The sequence below is a fragment of the Ictidomys tridecemlineatus genome, chromosome 1 (genome assembly GCF_052094955.1).
Source record: "Ictidomys tridecemlineatus isolate mIctTri1 chromosome 1, mIctTri1.hap1, whole genome shotgun sequence".
In the NCBI taxonomy this organism is placed as follows: Eukaryota; Metazoa; Chordata; class Mammalia; order Rodentia; family Sciuridae; genus Ictidomys; species Ictidomys tridecemlineatus.
This window is the reverse complement of record NC_135477.1, coordinates 122,289,444-122,312,214: the sequence shown is the minus strand read 5'-3', so window position 1 is coordinate 122,312,214 and position 22,771 is coordinate 122,289,444. Positions and strand designations below refer to the sequence as shown.

General features: G+C 47.5%; 2 protein-coding genes across 3 annotated transcripts in view; one reads left to right on the top strand and one right to left on the bottom strand.

Moving 5' to 3' along the window:
* The window catches only part of Dele1 (DAP3 binding cell death enhancer 1), a 40,218-nt gene that overhangs the window by 2,833 nt on the left and 14,614 nt on the right, over positions 1-22,771 (bottom strand). Inside the window, exons 11-12 of one of the 2 annotated variants that reach the window (XR_013437869.1) lie at positions 391-674; positions 4-257 (exon numbers count right to left, since the gene is read on the bottom strand). The gene's annotated coding sequence lies outside the window, so the exon portion shown is untranslated. Of the gene's footprint in view, positions 1-3; positions 258-390; positions 675-22,771 lie in introns of those variants that run through there. The other variant, XR_013437872.1, reaches the window with a different exon arrangement.
* Pcdh12 (protocadherin 12) lies at positions 6,895-21,635 on the top strand. Its single transcript, XM_005324235.5, is given in 5 exon segments — positions 6,895-10,135; positions 13,437-13,534; positions 16,253-16,404; positions 19,485-19,838; positions 19,841-21,635. Coding segments are annotated over 5 exon segments (3,567 nt in total). The 5' UTR covers positions 6,895-7,255; the 3' UTR covers positions 19,924-21,635.

Below are 22,771 nucleotides of genomic sequence, written 5' to 3'. Positions count from 1 at the left end.
ATGTTTATACTTGCAACCTGGCATTTTATTATTATTCCCCTGAATAACAGTGAAAAGAGTTTTGTAACCCCAAGGTAACATGGCTCTGTGAGAAGGAAAGAGAGGTGAGATTTAGCAGCAGCTGCCATCATAAATCAGTGTGTGGCTGTTTCTCTCAGAGCTCCGGGCTCAACTCTTGGCTGTCATAAACTTGTAAAGGGAAGCCCCGTGAGAATTTATGTAACGATGGGAAGACTCATTTTCCTTCCTGTAAGAGCCTTTCGGAAGCAAGGAGAGAATTAGGCTGATTAAATTCTATATGAAGGAAAGAAAACAAAACAAAAACCAGTGGTATAGAGGAAGGGAAAATATGGGTCAACTTGAGCTACTTCTCTTGCCAACAAAACTGACCTTGTAAACAGAGAAGAACATGCTGAATTCCACCAAATAAATGAGTGACTGGATGACCGAATGATTTAATGACTGAGTGTGATCCCGGTTTCCTCCTGGTGGTTCTTTCAGTGTGAGAACAGTTCGATCCTGGAGTGACCCAGAAATGCTGAGTACATAACAAGGCCAATCAACAGAGTCAGCTTCTGAATATTCATGAACAGATGATGCACCCAGTCAATATGTTTGATTTTTTTGTATGTGTTTACTGATACATTTTGAAATTCACTGTGGAACCCAAAATTCTGAAGAAAAAAAAAGAGAGAGAAGAAAGAAAGAAATTTGTGTTAAGAACATTGGTTATTTCTGAAAACAGTTGTCAAATAAAAATACTTTTACCAAAAAAGTACTTGTTGTTTACCTGTAATTCAAATTTAACTAGGTGTCCTGAATATTTATTGGCCAAATCTGGCAACTTCTATCTGGGCCAATAACTTAAGTAGAAGAGAGAGCTGAGGTCAGTATCTGGGAGAAGTGCTTGCACCTGGGAGTCAAAAGAAAGGGAAACTAAAGGAGTCCAAGAAGTAGACAGAAGAATGTGCAGACATATGGAGACAGAACCAGGTAAGTGATGAGCTGTGACACGGCTGTTAGGGAGAGGTGGGATCCAGGAGGATGCTGGGAAAGGAAGCATCCAGCTTCCTTATAGAGCTATGGAATTAGTGTATTGGTCAACTTTCTGCCTGTAACAAAATATGTGAGAAAATCAACTTAAAGGGAGAAAGATTTGTTTTGGCTCATAGTTTCAGAGGTTTGGCTAACTCCATTGTTTCTGGGTCAATGGTGAGGCAATATATCATGGCGGAAGGGTGTGGTAGAACAAGGCTGTTCACATCATGGTGGCCAGGAAGGAGGTGGGTGGTGCCAGGGGCTCAGCACAAGATATAGTCCTCTCAAGGACCCACCCCTTCTTACAGTGCCAATCACCTTCCACAGTACATTCAAGTGTGAATCCATTAATGGATTAATCCACTGATGAGTTTAGAGCCCTCATGATCCAGTCTCCTTCCCAAATACCCACCTCTGAACATTGTTGTATTGGGAACCAATCCTTCAACACATGAGTACTTGGAGGACATTTCAGATCCAAACCATAGTAGTTGGCTCTAGAGTTTGGTCCTTACAAGTTTGCTGGTGCTTCTGAAAATTTCTAATCAAGGTTCTCAATGAGGTTGGAGAGGAGACAGGTTGCATGTCTGAATTGCCTGGAATGTATCAGAATAAAATCTGAGGATTGGGTAAGAACTCATGTGGTCCAATTTTGGAGTCATGTTATAGTTACCAAGGCACAAAATAAGTTTGGACGACAAAACCAATCTTTTCTTGCATTCTTGAAAATCAGGAAGGAGGTCTGTAGTTTGCAACAATTCATTCTAAAGCCCTTGCCTTCTCCGGTCTACGTTCTTCCCAGCCTCTTTTGTTCTCTAGTGTAGTCCTCTTTGTAATTTCCTCAACTTTCAGCAACCCCCCTCCTCCCATCTAGCTATAATTTTATTATATAGACCAACTAAGCGCTCTTTCCAGTAAAAAGATCTAACCAACTTCCCCAATCCTGCCCCAAATGATCTGAAAGATGAAGCATTTTAGAAGGAGGTTAAATTGTGCTGGAAATTATAGAATACTCTGGCAGACTGGGAGAGGGAGAAGTATGAATTTTCTTGTCCTATCCCTGGTATTTTGCAAATTGAGAACTGCCACTCTTAAGACATAAGCCCTTTTCTTTTCTTGAATATTTCTATTGCTTGGCTAGTTTCTCCTTGGAAAATGCATACTTCTTTGTGCACTGGACCCAGAAAGAGGTGTCATTGTATGTGAGCAAACATCTATCATCTGTCCCAACAAAATCCACAAAGTGCTGTGACTGGAGCTGGTAACCAGCTGGTGATCCAGAACATCTAGCTGAGTCCCCTGTGTCAAGATTCCTGGCCCTGCCACACAGGATGGTGCATGCCTATAATCCCAGTGGCTTAGAAGGCTGAGGCAGGAGGACCACAAGTTTGAGGCCAACCTCAGCAATTTAGTGAGACTAGGTAAAAGCACCCACGATACAGCCTTGGCAATTTATCGAGACCCTGTCTCAAAATTTTAAAAATAAAATAAAATAATAAGTGATGGAGGTGTGGGTGTGGCTAAGTGGTAAAGTGCCCCTGGGCTCAATCCCCAATACAAAAAAAAAAAAAAAAAGATTCTTGGCTTTAACTTCAATAAGATCTTTCTGAAAAAGCAGGCTGATTTTTGGATGGTACAGCCACCTACCGGACTAGAATGACAATGCTTCTTGGCTAAATCAGAGCTGCCTTGTATGGTGCAGTGGCAGCTGCTGAGCAAATTCATGAATCTGTCCAGAAGACCCGATCTCTGAGAGTGGGCAGCCAGCCCAGCAGGACCTCAGCCTTCATAGCTGGCTCGTGAGGCCCCAAAGGGCAGAGTCCCACACTACTGGTGTGACCCCTTGAGGTTGCTCAAGACTCAAGAATTTTGAAAAGATCCTGTGAACTTCACCATTCCCACTCCACCCCTTGGCCCCTCCCTGTGACCAAGGGGTCACATGTGAGCAGCTTCAAGTTGGTGGTGAGCAAGGCCTCTGGAGACCAACCTCAATTCTGCCCTCTTTTTAAAAATATTTTGGACTTAAGGGAGGCTGTCCTTAGTTGTTTCAAATCTGTTTGAGACTGCTACTCCTGCCCTTTCAAACCTCTTTTCAAAACTCATGGAAATGAACCTTTTACAGACAAACTAGTGACAACTCCATTCAGCCAGACACAAGGAGAGAAAATGACTAAACAGGACCTCAATCCCAGAGGCCTATAAAAAGTCTGATGCCTTTTTGCTAGCTGTGGAATCTTTTACAATTTTTTTTCTTAAAAGAGAGAGTGAGATGGGGGGGGGGGAGAGAGAGAGAGAGAGAGAGAGAGAGAGAGAGAGAGAGAATTTTTAATATTTATTTTTTAGTTCTCGGCAGATACAACATCTTTGTTGATATGTGGTGCTGAGGATCGAACCCGGGCCGCACACATGCCAGGCGAGCGTGCTACCGCTTGAGCCACATCCCCAGCCCTCTTTTACAATTTTTAAAAATTTATTTATTTAGCTTTAGAATCATAGAGTTTTATATTAGCATTATATCCTTAATGTGAATAGAACAGGCACATGGCAACAGTGAAAAACCACATGTGAAATCCAAATTCAAACTTTTCTCATGACCTTTTTCTTCTCTCTCTCTCTCTCTCTCTCTCTCTCTCTCTCTCTCTTTCTTTTTTTTTTTTTTTTTTTTTTGTACCTGGGATTGAACTCAGGGTCACTCTACCATTGAGCCATACCCCCCAGCCCTTTTTGTATTTTATTTAGAGACAAGGTCTCACTGAGTTGCTTAGCGCCCAGCTCAGTTGCTGAGGCTGGCTTTGAACTCTCAATTCTCCTGCCTCAGCCTCCCAAGATGCTGGGATTATAGGTATGTGCACCGTGCCAGGCTCTCTCATTACTTTTTTCTAAATTCAGTCAGGACAACAAAACATGAACACACACACACGTACAAATAAATATATGTTTATAATAAGTATATTTACATTTTTTATATATACAAAATATATAATAAATATATATAAAACAATGTCTTTTCAAGAATATAAATGACATAGGTAAAATCCTGAACTTCGTTCATTCCCTCTGGGGCACTGGTCCACATCAGTTTCTCCATTATGAGATACTTATGTCATCTGTGTGCAGCTTCTTGCATTATGGTCTTCTGGGCAGCACAGGACTGGTCTTGGTGGCTGTCCCCTGTCTGTGCCTCTGCGCTTTTCTCCCTGCCTTTGGCCACCAGATGGCATTCTGGAAACACTGTCACCACTGGAGTTTTCTGCATCCAAGTTCCCCTGCAGCATTCTCAGGGAGCCTCCCTCCCTCCTTGCTGCTCCCTTCCAACCCACTTTCCAAAGTGCAGTAGAAGTGGCTTTCCAGAAGGCAAAACTGCATGACCCTGAACAAGTTGCCCAACTCTCTGTGCTCAGCCTCTTCCACCTGACAACTTGGTTGTAAGGCTGGCATGAGAGGACATAAGTAAAGCACCCAGGACCCAGCCTGGCATATTGCTGCTGTTCTCATTATCCTGCTTTGAGCCTTCCAGCAGCTCCCCATGGCCTGTAGCACAAGTTTCAAATCTTTACCATGGAACCCTAAGTCTCCATCATCTGGACCTGTGCCTGTATCTCCAGCTCCACCTTCCCCTCTCCTCTCTACCACATGGACCCTACTGTGGTACACAGGAGCCAGTTGGCCCCTTTGGGGGTCAGCTCCCTCTGCCTGCTCTGCCTCTCCCCTGCCCACCCACCTTTCTCTGGCCAACTCCTCCATGTCCACCAGGAGTCAGCCAGCACTCTCCATGACCACCACCAGGCCCCAACCCAGAGCCATTGTACCAGCCTTTTCCATTCCCCACCACCAGCACCTTAGACCATAAGCCCCTTGTGGGTTGCTTATCTTGCTCACTGGCTGGCACACGATGGGATGAATGCAGGCCAGAAAGCAAGGCCATTCAGTGTCTCATTGTCAGTAGATGACCCACTGTGTCCCTGATCTCTGAAGGGCCACTTGACTCCCCTTTAGTGCAGCAGCTTGCCCAGGCCAAACTGAGAGAGACTTGGGAAACAGGATTCCTGGCCAAGGAAAAAAGGAAAAAAGTCAAAGGGCAAATGTAAGGCCACCTTCACCATTTGCATAGGAGGCATAAAACCTGGGAGATAACAAAAGGTACAGTCATAGTCCACTGTGTGCTGTGTGCCAGGTCCTGTGCTGAGCTCGTCATGTGTATGGTCTTCTTAATCCTTACCATCAACTCACGAGATGGGTGACAGTCACACTCTCAGAGAAGGAAATGAACCAAGGCTCTGAGAGGTCACCTATGCAATGTCTCAGAGCTTACAAGGGCCTGTCAGTTCCTGTCATGCCATAGGAAATGACCCCATGGATTCAGGACCCCTGCTATGATAAATGAGTTTTAGTGAGATGATGGGGAAGCCTTCAGGAGTGGATACAGGGAAAGGGAAGAAGTGCAGATGGCTGTCCATCAGCCACCCAATCCTGACAGCCATGGGCCTCCATGCTGACAAACCAACAAGCCCTGGCTTCTATCACTGTCCAAATGGGGCATCTCTGGCTCCAAGGACTTAGTTGCAAACATTTATCTAGGGGCACTGGCCTTAAGTCACATCACCTCAAATGCTTTACAAACCCCTAGAATCAATCTTGAGGTAGGGTGTAAGGCAAGGAGAATATTAGGGACAACCTATTGAGTGAGAAGTTAACAAGCCCATCCCAAGGGCCACCCAAGCAAACTGCTCACATCTTTCTTCTTGTACTTCACCTCTTGAGGTAAATGGGAGAGAGGACACCTTTTAACATGTCTAGAGGCCATTGGGGGAAGCAATGGAGTTGTTGTTTATGGGACTTTGTCATAAACAGAAAGGGGGAGAGAAGAATAGGAGGAAGGGAGGGGAAAGACCCACATGAAAGAGAGAGGAAGGTGTGGGAGAGGGAGACATAAAAGTCTGAGACAGGGAACGGAGGCTGGGGGTTCCCCAGACAGGGACTTAGGCTGGACCAGATGCAGAGAACAATGGACCGCAAGGATGGGGCCGGAAGGGAAGGGGGAGGAAAGTTACACAGTAAGGGCACACAGGTCCTCAGGGCTTCAGGAGCCAAAGCTATGGGAGTCCTCAAAGGTCAGTGTGAGCAAGGACTGGCCCAGGACCAGGGCAAGAGCCAGAGGCAGCCACAGGGTGAGACAAGTTATGCAGATTACAACCTTCTCCCCAGCAATAACTTGCTTGTCACGGCTTGTGATTTAGGGACAGACCCAGGCCTAGGCCCTCATATATCATTTCATTTGAGCTTCACAATTTCCTGCTCAGAGGACTCCGCTTCTTATCCCCACTCCCACTCCAAAGCCCAGAGAGTTTAAATGACTTGTCCCAGATGATCCAGCGGGTAAGTTGCAAAGTTCATACTTGAACCCAGGCTGTTTAGTTCTGATGGCTGCCCTGTGCATCACAATTGCATCCTCGTGAGACACACGAGAGATCTGGGCTGGTTCAAGAATGAGAAGTAAACAAACGTAGGAAAAAGAAAGAAGCGGAAGGAGGAATGATGGGGAATGAGGAACGGAGGAGAGACAGTGAGCATGAACTATCCAGGAGGGGCATCAGTCGGAAGGCAGCAGGCGGGGCTCGGGGCTCAAGTTCTCTGCTCACTTGGCCACGCAGGGGCCCCCTGACCCTCAGCAGGGCTCGTCTTGCTGTGCGGATAGCATCTTCCCATCCGGCCTGTCCCTGGGAGCCCCGGCCTCATCCTCCTCAGTGGCAGGCCACTCAGCTTCACAGGAAATGCTCTTTCTCTAATTGGCATTGAAATCCACAGCCCTCCCTTTTCCTGTAGGTGGGGTTTCCATAGGAAAAATCTGCTTCTCTGTTTCCCTAGCCTAGTTACTGTTTGGAAGTCTGCTCCCCACATCCTGCTTTACTGGGTCAAGTCCCTCTTAGAGCACTCTTGTCCATGGTTGCTGAAGTGGACCAACTGCTACTGCTGTGGGCTCTCCCTTGGCAATTTTACTTCATCTGTGCTTAGACCTCTCAGACTGCTTCCAATGAAAATGACCTTGCCTGAAAATCCTGCTTGTTCCATCGTCTTCTAATTATGGGACGAGGCTGTGCCAGCACATCTGGGGGCAGGAGAACGGGGCTCATCGAGCCACCCAGAAAACACTGGAGGACCTGTCCAGCCTGTGAAGAGCTCTAGCGGCCTCTGACCCTAGCCCACTCTGGGGGTAAGCATGATGCCACTTCTGCAACTTCTGCTGGGGCTTTTCGGGCCAGGTGGCTACTTGTTCCTTTCAGGGGATTGTCAGGAGGTAGCCACTCTCACAGTGAAATACCAAGTGACAGAGGAGGTGCCACCTGGTACAGTGATAGGGAAGCTGTCCCGGGAACTGGGCCGGGAGGAGAGGCACGGGCAGACAGGGGCTGCCTTCCAGGTCTTGCAACTGCCCCAGGCGCTCCCCATTCAGGTGGACGCTGAGGATGGCTTGCTCAGCACTGGGAGGCGGCTAGATCGAGAACAGCTGTGCCGGCAGCGGGATCCCTGCCTGGTTTCCTTTGATGTGTTTGCCACAGAGGATCTAACTCTGATCCACGTGGAGATCCAAGTGCTGGACATCAATGACCACCAGCCACAGTTTCCCAAAGGAGAGCAGGAGCTGGAAATCTCTGAGAGTGCCTCTCTGCACACACGAATCCCCCTGGACAGAGCTCTTGATCCAGACACTGGCCCTAACACGCTGTACTCTTATACTCTGTCTCCCAGTGAGCACTTTGCCCTGGATGTCATCATGGGGCCTGACGAGACCAAACATGCCGAACTTGTGGTGGTGAAGGAGCTGGACCGGGAAGTCCACTCGTTTTTTGATCTGGTTTTAACTGCCTATGACAGTGGGAACCCTCCCAAGTCAGGCACCAGCTTAGTCAAGGTCAATGTCCTAGACTCCAATGACAATAGCCCTGTTTTTGCTGAGAGTTCACTGGCATTAGAAATCCGTGAAGATGCTGCCCCTGGCACCCTCCTCATAAACCTGACCGCCACGGACCCTGACCAAGGCCCCAATGGGGAGGTAGAGTTCTTCCTCGGCAAGCATGTGCCTCTAGAGGTACTACACACCTTCAGTGTTGATGCCAAGACAGGCCAGGTCATTCTGCGCCGACCCCTGGACTATGAGAAGAATCCTGCCTATGAGGTGGATGTCCAGGCAAGGGATCTGGGTCCAAATCCCATTCCAGCCCACTGCAAAGTTCTTATTAAGGTCCTGGATGTCAATGACAATGCTCCCAGCATCCACATCACATGGGCCTCGCAGCCATCTCTGGTGTCAGAAGCTCTTCCCAAGGACAGTTTCATTGCTCTTGTCATGGCAGATGACTTAGACTCAGGAAACAATGGCCTGGTCCACTGTTGGCTGAATCAAGAGCTGGGCCACTTCAGACTGAAAAGGACTAATGGCAACACATATATGCTGCTAACCAATGCCACTCTAGACAGGGAGCAGTGGCCCAGATATACCCTTACTCTGTTAGCACAGGACCAAGGACCCCAGCCCTTGTCTACCAAAACACAGCTCAGCATTCAGATCAGTGATGCCAACGACAATGCACCTGTATTTGAGAAGAGCCGGTACGAGGTATCCACTCGGGAGAACAACCTGCCCTCCCTTCACCTCATCACCATCAAGGCTCATGACGCAGACTTGGGCAGTAATGGGAAAATCTCATACCGCATCCAGTACTCCCCAGTTTCTCACTTAGTTGCTATTGACTCAGACACTGGAGAGGTCACTGCTCAGAGGTCACTGGACTATGAAGAGATGTCTGGCTTTGAATTCCAGGTGATAGCAGAGGACAGAGGCCAACCCAAGCTTGCATCCAGCATCTCTGTGTGGGTCAGCCTCTTGGATGCCAACGATAATGCCCCGGAAGTGATTCAGCCTGTGCTCAGCAATGGAAAAGCCAGCCTCTCGGTGCTTGTAAATGCCTCCACAGGCCATCTTCTGGTGCCCATCGAGACTCCCAGAGGTTTGGGTCCAGCAGGTGCTGGCTTACCACCTCTGGCCACTCCCAGCTCCCAGCCATTTCTTTTGGCAACCATTGTGGCAAGAGATGCAGACTCCGGGGCGAATGGAGAGCTCCTCTACAGCATCCGAAGTGGAAATGAAGCCCATCTCTTTGTCCTCAGCCCTAATCTGGGGCATCTATTCATCAATGTCACTAATGCCAGCAGCCTCATTGGGAGCCAGTGGGAGTTGGAGATACTGGTAGAGGACCAAGGCAGTCCCCCCTTGCAGACCCGAGCCCTGTTGAGGGTCATGTTTGTCACCAGTGTGGACCACCTAAGGGACTCTGCCCATGAGCCGGGGGTCCTGAGCACATCGGTACTGACTGTGATTTGCCTGACTGTATTACTAGCCATCTTTGGGTCAATCTTGGCTCTGTTCGTGTCCATCTGCCGAACAGAGAAGAAGGACAACAGGGCCTACAACTGTCGGGAAGCTGAGTCCACTTATCGCCACCAGCCCAAGAGGCCCCAGAAACACATTCAGAAGGCGGACATCCACCTGGTGCCCGTGCTCAGGGGCCAGGCAGATGACTCTGGTGAAGTCGAGCAGTCCCACAAAGACACAGGCAAGGAAGCAATGATGGAAGCAGGCTGGGACCCCTGCCTACAGGCCCCTTTTCACCTCACACCAACCCTGTACAGGACCCTGCGTAACCAAGGCAACAAGGGGACACTGGCAGAGAGCCAAGAGGTGCTGCCGGATACTGTCAGTCTCCTTTTCAACCATCCCAGGCAGAGGAATGCCTCCCGGGAGAACCTGAACCTTCCTGAGTCTCCATCTACCCCAGGCCAGCCACGTGCCAGGCCTCTGAAGGTTGCAGGCAGCCCCATGGGGAGGCTGGCTGGAGACCAGAGCAGCGAGGGGACCCCGCTGAGCCCACCCACCTCCTCTGCAACCCTGAGGCGGCAGCGGAATCTCAATGGCAAAGTGTCCCCTGAGAAAGAATCGGGCCCCCATCAGATTCTGCGAAGCCTGGTCCGATTATCTGTGGCTGCCTTTGCAGAGAGGAATCCCGTGGAGGAGCTCACTGTGGATTCTCCTCCTGTTCAGGTACCTCGGGCATGGGCAGCTCTTTCTTTGGTCACCCTTGGACCACTACAAACAGCATCAGATGTCCCCATTTCCCTCCTGTTTCTCACATTCACTCCTTAGCTCACTTAGCACTTGATGATGCATGCTTTCTTTGAGCAGCTATAGTTCAGGGAAGAGCTCTGGGGCCAACAGATCTTTGCTGTGTGATCCTGGGCAAGTTACTTACTGTCTCTGAGCCTTAGTTTCCTTAATGATAAAATAGGAATGATAGTAAGAATATCTGCCTTGTAGAGTCATCCTGAGGATTTGATTAGTTAATTCTTATTGGGTGCCTATTCACAGTGCCTGGCATAAGCAGATACATAGCAAAGATAGTGAATATGAGTACAGGCTTCAGAGCAAACTTGTCTGGGTTCCAGTCCTGGCTCTGCCTCATCCCAGCTGTGACCCACAGAGAAGTGACTCAATTTCTGTTAAAAATGTCATGTTAATAGCACCCATCTCCCAAGTTTGCTTAAGGATAAAGTGAGTCAATGCACTTAGTGCTTGTAGAACATATCTAGCGTGTACTTGGTGCTCAGCAAACGATTACTATTACTTCTGCAAAGCATTTCATCTCTGCTTTCCTCTTTCCCTCATCTCATCTGGGCAACCTCCCTATGAAGTAAGCTAGCCTGTCATTGTCTCTGGGTTCAGGGGCTGCACTTGACTTGCCTGAGACCCCAAAACTTACTAGCTGAACCTGAAGAATGAAGCAGAGGAAACCACCTTAGAATTTTGGAGTTAGGTGAGTTAAATTTCAACATGGCCACTTAGGACCTGAGCAACCTTGAGCAAGTCACATCTTTCACAACTGAGCCTCATTTTCTTCATCTGTAAAATGGGAGTCCAACACCGAACTTGCCCTGTTTCTATTCTCAGGAGGGTGAGTTGAAGTGGAATGATACCAAGCTGTCTAGTGACCGAGGATTTACTGCATAAGTGTGGAATCGTCACAGGAATGGTGCCTGATCTCACCCCTGTCTGCTCCTCTGTACTCCAGGGAGTTTTCACTGTGCCAGGCTGCCTGCCCCAGGCACGCTTCTGTGTGAGCAGGCCATCAGCTCAGGTTTCCTGTGCAGCAAGGACACAGCTTCCTTCCCCCACCCCTTTCCCGGGAAGCCACCTGGAGATGGCCTGGCTGTTTTCTTAGGAATCTTGTTGTGGGTGCTTTGCAGACCCAGAGTTTGCCCAGAGCCATCTACTCATCCATCCACCCATCCATCCATCCATCCATGCACCACTTTTTGAATGAACTCTTTGTGCCAAACACTGTGCTGTCTGCTGGCAGAGAGCAGGCACTATGGGTGACCCCACTGGTAAGATGGAGGAGTCCCTATTTGGAATCAACCTAAGGGTAATCGAGTAAGGTACCAGTGCTCATGTCTTTCCAGGAGCACAGCACCACAGTGGAGTCAAGTCTGAGCTCAAGTTTCAGTCTAGAAATTTAAGCATAATGATATCTGCTCCTTGGACTATTGTAAGGATTAAATGAGATTATATGCTATTGTGGGGGTCTATTAATATGTGATTTAATATTTATTTTTTAGTTTTCAGTGGACACAACATCTTTATTTTATTTTTATGTGGTGCTGAGGATTGAACCCAGCGCCCCGTGCATGCCAGGCGAGCGCACTACAGCTTGAGCCACATCCCCAGCCCCAATATGTGATTTAAATACCTTAGTTCATTTATACTTCATAATCACCACATGACCTCCATCTCATTTTTATTTACCCTTTCACTATTGAGGAAACTGAGGCTCAGGATGGTTAAGTAATTCCTCAAGGCCACAAAGATGAGAATTAGGGCAGGAACAGCTTTAGAGTCTGAGTCTGGGCTGTAACTGTGAAGTAGCCCTGGATGACAGAACTTAGCACAGGGCTTGGCATACAGGGAGTGTTTGCCAAATGCCATTTGGGCAAAGGGTTCAGGTGCCTTACCAGGGCTTTTGGGCCTCAGCAAGGAAGTGGGATCTGCCTGAGGAAGCATTGGCACCCTGATCCTCCCAAGTCACAGTGAAATCCCAGTCCTGGCCACCCCTCCTTCCAACATTCCTCTGAGGTTGGCACTTCTGGGCCTCTCCAGGGAGGAGTGGGGGTGAACTCAGAGGCAGAAGCAGCATTTCTAGGAGTAACAACGCAAACTTCTTGCATTTGCAAAGGACTTTTAAGTTTTCCAAACCTTCTAATTAATTCTGACAGCTCTTTGAAGAAGGCTGGCCCTGCTTTAGAGATCAGAGATGAGAAACTGAGGTCTGAGTAGATAAAAAAAAAAACCTGCCTGATACAGTGCAACAAGCTAGCAATGATCTTGAACTAGAACTCAGTCTCCCAAGACCTGTTCTTATGACCTCTCCCTCCCATGCCCTGACATTTCACCCACCTGCTGCCCCCTTTTCCAGCCTTTCTGAAACTCTACCATCTTTCTGGCCTTTTGGCTTACAGTGCTCCTGCTTGAAACCTGCCTTGCCCAGACCCTCACACTCTTTCCACATGGTGAACTCCTGCAGAGACTCTGGGTCTCAGCAGAGCTGTCTGGAATGCGGTAGGAACTCAACGTTTGTTGAAAAATAATAAACTTCCCCCAGTACCACCCCCCCTGTGTCTTCCCTGCTCCAAGTTGGGTGGGGGCCTCCCCCTGCTCCTGCAGTCTCCCATCCTTTCCCAGCCATGCAGCCCCCACTCAGAGCCCTCTTCCTACCTTCCTGACAGACTGTGAGTCCCAAGGGCAGCAGAGTCTCCTTGTTCTTATTCCATAGCAGGCCCTGTGCCTGGCATGAGCAAGTGATTATTAAAGACTTGTTCAGAGAATGAAAGGGTGAAGAAATGAATGATTAAATGCTATCATTTTTGTCTTCTCTACAATGCAGTCTTACATCTGGCCCACACAAATTGGCCAGAGTGTTAGAATACTGCTAAAAAGGGAAAATAACACTTGAAGACAATCCATATCAAATAATGACTTTATGATCAGGAAATGACTATTTCACCCCATCCCACGGAGTCCACGAGGAGAGGGGCATTTGGAAGAATGATGGGGAGAGGATGAGCCTAGAGGGTCCCCACGCTCTCCCTTATATACTCAAAGCAGAGAGCTGCCCCCCTCCCAACAGGTCCCTGTCTCCGTCACAAGGGACCATCCCCCATTTGATCACACAAACATCTGAAGCCAGAGGAAAAACTATAAAAAGAAAGCACCGGCATTGAGGGAAACATCCGGCAAGGAAGTGTGCTGGGTTGGAATTGTGTGGAGTCAACAGATTTTTCCTGTCTTGTAGCAAATCTCCCAGCTGCTGTCCTTACTGCATCAGGGCCAATTCCAGCCCAAACCAAACCACCGGGGAAATAAGTACTTGGCCAAGCCTGGCAGCGGCAGGTAAGCAGCACGTAGACCCCACGGACTTCCCAAGGTCCCCCCTGCCTGCCCCTCACCCCTGCAGCCTCAGTGAGGTGAGAGGATGAGCACATCCTAGACACTCTGGGTGAGTGATGTCCACAGCCTCCACCCCCACCCCGGGGGCCATGTCCTGGGACTGTTGTATTTATAGAATTTACAGGACCCAGAGTCACTAAGGAAATGACTTCATCCTGACCTCTGATTATCTGTCCCCGATGACAGAGGTGCTGTAAATCGGCTTTAAATCTATAACTTTCACCTTTTTTTTTTCTCTTGGCCCATAAACATGATATGGAAGGCCTTGGATGTGTGGGTGTGCCCCTTTGGGCAATTTCCTAGAGTTGAAGAGAACTCAGGAGGACATCAAGCAGCTGAGTGTGATGGTATACAGTCATCCCAGCTATTTGGGAGGCTGAGGCAGGAAAATGGCAAGTTCAAAGCCAGCATGGGCAATCCTGTCTCAAAATAAAAATGAAAAAAAAAGGGGGCTGGGTCTGTGGCTCAGTGGTAGAGTGCTCACTTACTATGCATGAGGCACTGGGTTCCATCCTCAGCATCACATAGAAATAAAGTATAGATACTGTGTTCACCTAAAACTAAAAAATAAATATTAAATTTTTTTTTAAAAAAAGGAAAAAGAAGACATCTAACCCAATTCCTGGGGAAACTGAGGCTCTCAGTAGTTTGATCCAACTTAGCTATATGAAAACTTGAGCAAATAAGATAATCCCTCAGGACCTCGGTTTCCCTATCTGGAAAATGGAGGCCATACTACTTCCCTTGTAGTGATGGAGTAAACACTTAAGGATCAAATGTATTCTAAGTCCATAGCCCAATGCCTGGCATTGCACAAGCAGTGCAAAGTCCCTTCCCCTTAAAATGGTTTTGCTCAAGGTCATGTAGCAAGTGAATGGCAAAGTTGGGCCCAGCTCTCAGGGATCCTGATTGGATCCATGCTCTTGCCCTGATAACTTGTATCTTCTTTTTGCAAGGATGGTAAGAGAGTAGAACAAGAGGAAAGTTCAGATTTTCTCTCTGAAGTTTCAATATTCAAGTCTGCTGCAATAAATTGGCAATAGACAAGATTAATAGGAGGAAAGCCATAACAAATTTTTTTGATCATAGTTTACCATGACACAGGAGCCTGGGATTGAAGACCCAAAGACCCAGGGTGAACTACCTGCTCAAGTTTGATAAAGCAGAGACAGCTGTGAGAAATATGAGTGGCCAAAAGGGTCTGAGCTGATGGGAATGACTGAGGGGAAAACCCAGAAAGGCCTGTCTGTTCAGATTCTTCTCGGCCTCTCTATACAGCATTCTTTCCTTCCAGGTATGGGGCAGGACCCTTTCTGGAATGGGGGTCTCATAACCTATAATTAAACAAGGTAGATCAGAGAATGTCTTTATGGCTAACTCTTACACAGAAAGGTGGAGGGAAATAAGAGTAATATTTGGGAGTTTTATGGCTAGCTTCAGGGAAAAGAGGCTCTGGTTTCTATGACCCACCTTGGGAAAGAGGAATTCTAGTTTCTCTGGCTTGCCTCAGGTGAAAATGAGAGGTGAGAGACAAGGAGGACAGACAGGGTCAGAGAGATACTGCTTCTGAGGCCTTCCCTAACAGGCTCTAACTGAACATGCATTCCAGAATCACGTCGGTCTGCATTTGAATTCTTGCTTCATTGCTTAATCCATGGGGATGTCGAGCAAGCTGAAAAATCTTCACAAGTCTTGGTTTTTCTCATATGTAAAGTGGGAATGAATAAAAGAGAACCCTTAAGGGTGTGAAAGGCTCGAATGAGAAGGTGCATGTACCTTGCACAGGATGAGGCCTAATCAGTCATTGCTCAATCAATACCAGTGATCATTATTACCCACAAACTGGCCACCTCCCCACTGATCTCTTAATAGCAGCTAAAATGGCCATTAGAGGGGTGGGAAACGACTACCAGTAAGGATTCTTAGGCTTTACAGCCTCAGGGAGCCCTCTCACCTGTTGGGATGAGGGTCCAGGCCTCTTCTCAAGGGACTATTAGAGAGAGGGAGAGTTCATGAGGTACCCGGGCCAGGGTGAGCCAGCAGGAAACTGGGGTGCAGATGGTAGATTTCAGCAGCTTGAAGACACCCAATCTCAGCTCTATCCTCCATAGACCTGCTCCTCTGCTCTAAGATTTGGCTTAAATAGGGAGGAAGGACCATTCAAAAAAATGCTTTATTAAGTACCTACTGTGTGCCAGGCCCTGTTCTGGGCACTGGTGAGAGAACAGGGAATGAGACAAAAATATCACTGCCTGGCTAACGATGAGTGGGTTGATTACCTCAGCTCAAGAAGTTTACTAAGCTCCTGATTGGTGCCACACAGGATAAAGGCATGGGAGGGACAAGGGTGAGTGATGACACGAATAAATTCATGTTCACTTCTGTTTGCTGGGTGCTTGCTGTTGCCAGGCACTACGCTAAGCCCTTTACTTCCAACACCTCATTTGACAACACCCCATAAGGCGGGTGTTGCTTACTACTGCTATTTAACAGATGAGGAAACAGAGGAAGTAAGGGCAGGGATCCCAGAATCCAGGCTGGTCCGCCTCTGAAGGCCAGGCTGTGGATCCGGTTCCCCGTGAAGATGAATAAATACTGGCATGAATGAGCAAAGCTGTGTGGGAATTTCCTCACTCGCAGACTGGTTGGTTTCCTTTGCAGGAGTGCAATCCCAGACACAGATGGCTCAGGTGCCAGGGCTGGTGGCCAGGCAGAACCAGACCAGGAGGAAGGGCCCTTAGATCCTGAAGAGGACCTCTCTGTGAAGCGGCTGCTTGAAGAAGAGCTGTCAAGCCTGCTGGATCCACATACAGGTAGGGACTGCCCAATGCTGCCTCTGCCCTCTGGTCCCTTCAGGCTTCGGAGTTCTGCTCCAATCTACTAAGTTCTGGAAACATCCATTCTATTTCTGGGGAAGAACATCACCAACCTTGTACTTCCCCTGGAGCCTCAGAAAGTATTCCTGGGTTTAACAACTGCCTATTAATTGTAAAAATCATTGAAAATAATGGCGATTACTGAGCTCTTGGTGTGTGCCAGCACTGAGGTGGTACCATCTACACATATCTCATTTAAACCTTCAAATAATCTCTCAAGGTAGATTTTATTAGCTCCAATTTACAGAGGAGCAGCTGAGGCTCAGAGAGAGATAATAGCCTACCCAGGGTCACCAAGCTCCTTAGCAATTGAAGGGAAGCCTAAACCTAGGCCATTCTTAATTCCTAAAGCACACATTTGCATTTCTTTGTTGTGTTTAAATACCCTTTCACCCTGGGAACTGAGCCAACTCTCTAAGTGCTTACACTACTAATTGAAACAAAAAGAATTCTGGGGGGTAGTCAAACAAGTAGTTTTAGCAATAAATGCATAGTGTGAAATTTAATTCAAGGATCTGCTAGGTGTCCCAACCCCTGCTATGGACACTGATCAGGCTCCTTTAGGTAACTCAGTGTGGGCCTGCCCATCCCCACACTGTAGTTAACAATTTCTCACATGCGCCATCTGGTACAAACATGCAGAAGGCATGACAGGGGATGGTCCTTTCCTTGGTTAAGAAAATAAAGCCAACATTTACTGAGTAAGTTTTACAGCTAGTCCCTAAGTTCCTCATGAGGGACTCTTAAGAGAGAGGGGCTATTCATTATCCCCATTTCATAAAGAAAAAAAATGGAGGGTCAAGGGCGTGCAGCTAATGGTTATTAACACAGTCTGTGTAGCATGCCTCTAAATTTTTGAGCTGTGCTGTTCAGTGTGACAGCCACTGGCCACATGTGGCTATTTAAATCTAAATGAATTAAAATTAAATAAAATGAAATATTCAGTTCCTCAGTCATCCCAGCCACATTTTAAGTGCTCCATACCCACAGAGGATTAGCAGTTAAGCTTTGAATTCTATCTCCATTGGCCAGCTCTGGGACTCTCACCACAGCAGAGAGGGCACTGGGTGCCAGGACAGGAAGTGGGGGATAGGAAGTAAGGGTGGGGGGACAGGAAAGCCTTCACTGTTTATAGGGCTGGACTGCCCTGAGGCTCCTGATGAAGGTGCCTGAGACTGGAGTCTTGGTGATATTTAGATAAAAGCTCCACTTGAGAATGTGACAATGACAAAATTTTACAGGTTACATGAGCTAACTGGATTCTCACAATAATGAAAGTTACTTTCTCACCACTTGTAAAGAGGGAAAGGAGGATCATAGAGGTTGAGCCATTTTCCCAAGGTCACACTGCCCTGAAATGGCAAAGCTGGAACATTAAACCAGGTGAGACCAGTGCATATCTGCAGCTGGAACTGGAGGATGATACTAAAGTGAATAATCCACTTTTCAGTTGTTCTCAAATGCCCAATGATTTCTCATTTTCTTATGATGCTGAACCTTGTAAAAAGAAAGGCCTGATTTTTTTACCACTAAGAGTTCCATCCAACCTGACAGCCTCAGAGTCTCAGGCAACAAGGGTCAAATGTCCTGAGTCAGTGTTTATGTTCACTAATACTTCAACAGACTGTCACTGTCCCAGGCATGGGGCCAGACCCCAGGATCCAGTAGGGCAGGGACCCAGTCCTATCTCACAGTCTGCATAGACCAAAACCAAATGCAAGACAGAGTCATTTATCAATATGAAAAATGATTAGCTGTACTTTGGAATAACATTTTCAAATTACAAAAGTAGTATTTGGTTAATGTAGAAAATACAGATACACCAAAGGAGAATAAATACTTCTACCCAAGGTTAATTTTGGCTAACAATTTGACCTATCTCCTTTTCCAATTTTTTTTATTTTTGCACAAAATTTAAAGCAGCTCACCTGATGCAAACATTAAATAAATGTTAAAGTAGATGTGTGTCCTTCCAGACACTGTTTCTTAACCATAAGACTTATGCTTTCTTTCCTCTGGTTTGGCATATGCCATCAGGTCTGTAACTAGTTTTTTGAGACAAGATTTTCTGTTGAAGAAATGAGGAAAGAAGAATGATGGTGTTATCAGGAGTCTCAGGGATAAACTTTGAATTCCCACACTGCCTTATCACTGCCCCTGACCTGGTTCCTTTCCTGGGATGGCCCTCAGCTAGGCAGCCTCTTTCCAGCCTGACTCTGGGCCAGGGGTTCCTGCAGCTTGAGAGGTGAAGGTGTGAGGAGGAGGTCAGGGTACAGGGCCAGGTGGTGACAGTGCAGCCCTGGGCAGGCCTGGGAATTTTAGAGGAGGGCACCTGGGGCATCTAGGGAGAGGAAGGGCCTGCTCTTCAGAGGGAGCACACAGGGTGTTGCAATCCCAGGGGCTTCAGAGTCATTGGACCTGAAGTCAAATCTGGGTTTGGTGGCTTAGCAGATGTGCGATTTAACTTCTTTGAGGCTTAGTTTCCTCATCCATAAAATGAAGATAATACTCTTGACCTTAAAGTCCTATAAGGATATTAAATGAGATAATTATGTAAATCGTTTGGCACATAAGTACCTAACAAGTAGCCACTGTTATTATGAACAGAGGACAGCACCCAACCAGGAACCCCACGCTTGACTAAGAAAAGGGATTTCCCCCATCTTCAGCTGGCCCTGCCCTGGGGGAAAAAGTTTCCCCAAGGAGGTGGAAATCCTGATTGCACAGGAGTTAGTAGAAGTTGTTCAGGAACAGGCTGGTTTCTAACTCTAGGCCCTCCTCTTCCTCCTGCTACCTTTTCACATAGCTCATCCGGGTGCTTCAGTCAGCAGCCTTCTTGCCCAGCAAGCTTCCCTGTCAGGGCCTCTTCCTTCCTGTCCCCCTCTCGCCACCCCGTCTGTCCCCTGACATTTCCCTTCCCTCCTTTGTCCACTGCCCTTGCCCTGCCCACAGCCCCCCCTCAGCTGCTGGCCCTTCCCTGGGCAGGGCTCTCATTGCCTCCCTTCTTCCCTCTACAGGCCTGGCCCTGGACCGACTGAGCGCACCTGACCCAGCCTGGATGGCGAGGCTGTCTTTGCCCCTCACCACCAATTACAGAGACAATGTGTTCTCCCCTGACACTGCAGCCCTGGAGGAGCCAAGGACCTTCCAGACGTTCGGCAAGGAGGCAGGGCCTGAGCTGAGCCCCACGGGCACACGGCTGGCCAGCACCTTCCTCTCAGAGATGAGCTCGCTGCTGGAGATGCTGCTGGAGCAACGCTCCAGTGTGCCAGTGGAGGCTGCCTCCGAGGCCCTGCGGCGGCTCTCCGTCTGTGGAAGGACCCTCAGTCTAGACCTGGCCACCAGTGCGGCCTTGGGCACAGAAACACAGGGGGCCCAGGTGGAAAGAAAGGGGCTGAGGGCAGGACCAGTGGCGGCAAGTGCCGGGGAACGCACCTTGGAGGCCTCCATATCTAAGAACCAGGTCCCCTAGGAGATGTGAGTAGAAGCCTTAGGGATCGGCACGTGATCTGGTTCTAAAATCTTGGAACTCACCAACCAGAGGTAGCCCCAGAACTTTAGGGTGACTGATGTGGCCCCCACAGAGGGGTCTGATCAAAGCAACCCCTTGTAAGGGGCTCTGACTGTGAGTTTTTGGAGAACAGGGACAGTTTGTGGCTGAGGTGTTTGCTGGCAAAACACATATAAAGGATTGGTTCTTCAGGCAGAACGGAAGCTATGGAGTATCACAAGCAGGAAGATGGCCTTGTTGGCTACTGGAAGAAGGGCTGGATCCTGAAGCACCAGGCAATGCTCTCTGACCTACCAACAAAGGAAAGGTAGCTGCTCATTCTCCTGTGTGCACCTATTGAGAGGGAGGAGGGAAGGGTGACAGAGCAAGAGTTCTTTGTCATCCAATCACTGGCAAAAAAGTCATTGGGTCTAGACAGGAGTGAGCCACCTTGGTTCACAGTGACAGGTATGCAGATGATGGATGTGCGTGTTCTTGACCACGCTTCACTGTTATCAAATAATCTGCTTCTCAGCTGGAAAACTAAGACTAAGAAAAGCACAGCTATAAATAGAGCACTTATATGAGCCAAGCACCGGCTTAACAATAGGATTTAATTGGATTTTCCTACAACCCTGGGAGGGAAGTATGATATCCCCATTTCATAGACAAGGATACAAAACTTGGAGAGGTTGAGTGTCTTTCCCAACAAATCAAGCCAGGAGTAGAGGCAGAGCCAGGATTTGGACCCAGGTTGGTCCAACACCAAAATCATGCCCTTAAATTTGGCACTAGACTGCCAGTCAAAGGAAATAAAAAGAAAAGCCCTAGAGGTGGACAATGGACTCACCCGGTTCCCCCTGCAAAAATGCTCTTGAAATGGACACTTCCAAAGTCACTCAGGCGCACACAACTCTACACTAGTAAGCACAGGGGGAAAGGAAATCGGATCTGACCTGACGCAGGTCCTGCCTTTCCCAGTGAGTAGCCTTTCAGGTGCTGAAGTCTTCTTACCTGACCCCTGTTTGAGGGTAAATCTTCCTCTGTCATAGCAGGTTCCGGCCTATGAATTCAGGCCCCAGAGGACTGTATGTGAACTTGGTCTATGAAATTGACACTGACAGCAGCCAACCTTCTGGGGAAGGAGGGAGTGAAGAAAGAGCAAATATTTTCCCAAGGCTCAGCCTTATAATTTTCCAGGAAATTTCTAAACAGTCACAACTAGTTTGTGAATAGCGTGGGGGCCCTCTTGGACTCCGAAGGCAGAAGATTCTCTATCTATTCTTCCTTTTGTCCTCTTTTGGAACTCAGTGCTCATGTCCATTGTACATAGAAATGGGCCAATCATACTCCCAACTAGGGATAATGAAGCCATACATATCCAGGGTGCCATGTGGTGTCATTATTCCATTTTACAGATGAGGAAAATGAGGCCCCCAAAAGTTAAGTGTCTCAGGGACAGAGAAGCTGGGGTCTCTGATCACCTCTCTCTGGGCCAGAGTGATCTCCTTACGAGAGCTGTGATATTCAAGCTGTTTCATGGAGTAGATGGGTTCTGCAGGTCACTGAAAGAGGCCAGGAGTCTCCTGCTGACCAGCCAGGTGCCTGACACAAAGAGATACTTCACAAATACCTATTGAATGGATGCATGAATGAATGAATAAATTGGTAAAACAAATGCTTCAGAATCCTCTCTTATCTAGACTGGAACTCTAGGTAGAACTGCACTGGAAAAAAAATCCAAAAATGTTTAATTATGTAAAAGCAAAGTCCAAAAATGACAGAACTAGAGAAGCCCACATTGATCCACTCACTCCTAGTAGATCTGCAGCTGGGAGGGTGGAGAAAAGAGGAGATTGGGGGAGGAGGCTGGACCACAGCTGCAACCGGCTCATTGCATACTTAGGATGACTGCATCCATCACTCTAGTTCAAAAGCTCTCAAACTGTAGTCCTTGGACCCCTGAATACCAGAAAAAATTTTATATAGACATTTTTCTAGGCAAAAGGCAAAAAGTTCTTATCAGATTCCCAAGGGAGCTTGTGATCTATAAAAGGTTATGTCTAAACCTCCAGACAAGGGCCATTGTCGTCATAAGGAGACTGAACTTTAGCTATTTCAACTCTTCATTTTACATCCAAGGTTATAAAAAGACAGAAATGGAAGAAAATTTGCCCAAGGCCACATGGCAGAGCTGGGATCAGGATCTGGGACTTTGTATAGTGTTCTTTCTAATATATCAAGGGTTCTTAACCTGGGGTCCTTGGCTGGCTTCAGGACACATGAACCTGATAAACTGCACTCAAAATTGGGAGCATATCCATTTTTCTTTGGAAATAGTAGGTGCTTTCATTAGATTTCCAAAGGGGTCTATGACTGAAAAAAGATTAAGGGCTGGGCACGGTGGCACAAGCCAGTTATCCTAGATGTTTGGAAGGCTGAGGCAGGAGGATCCTAAGTTCGAGGCCAACCTGGACAACTTAGCAAGACTCCATCCCAAATTAAAAATAAAAAGGGCTGAGGATGTAGCTAAGAGGTACAGCACATTGGAAGGACCACAAAAAAATAAGTAAATAAACAAAAAAGATTGTATAGCCAGAGGAATGAGAAGTTGTGCTCCATTTGTGTACAATGTGTCAAAATGCATTCTACTGTCATGTATAATTAAGTAGAACAAATTATTTTTTTAAAAAAGAAAAAAGAATTAAAAAAAAAAAACAATAAAAACCACTGCAATCCTCCAGGTTGATCCTTAGCCCTGCAGAACCCAGAGAGTGAGACAGTGTATATGATGACAGAATTGGGTGTGCTGAA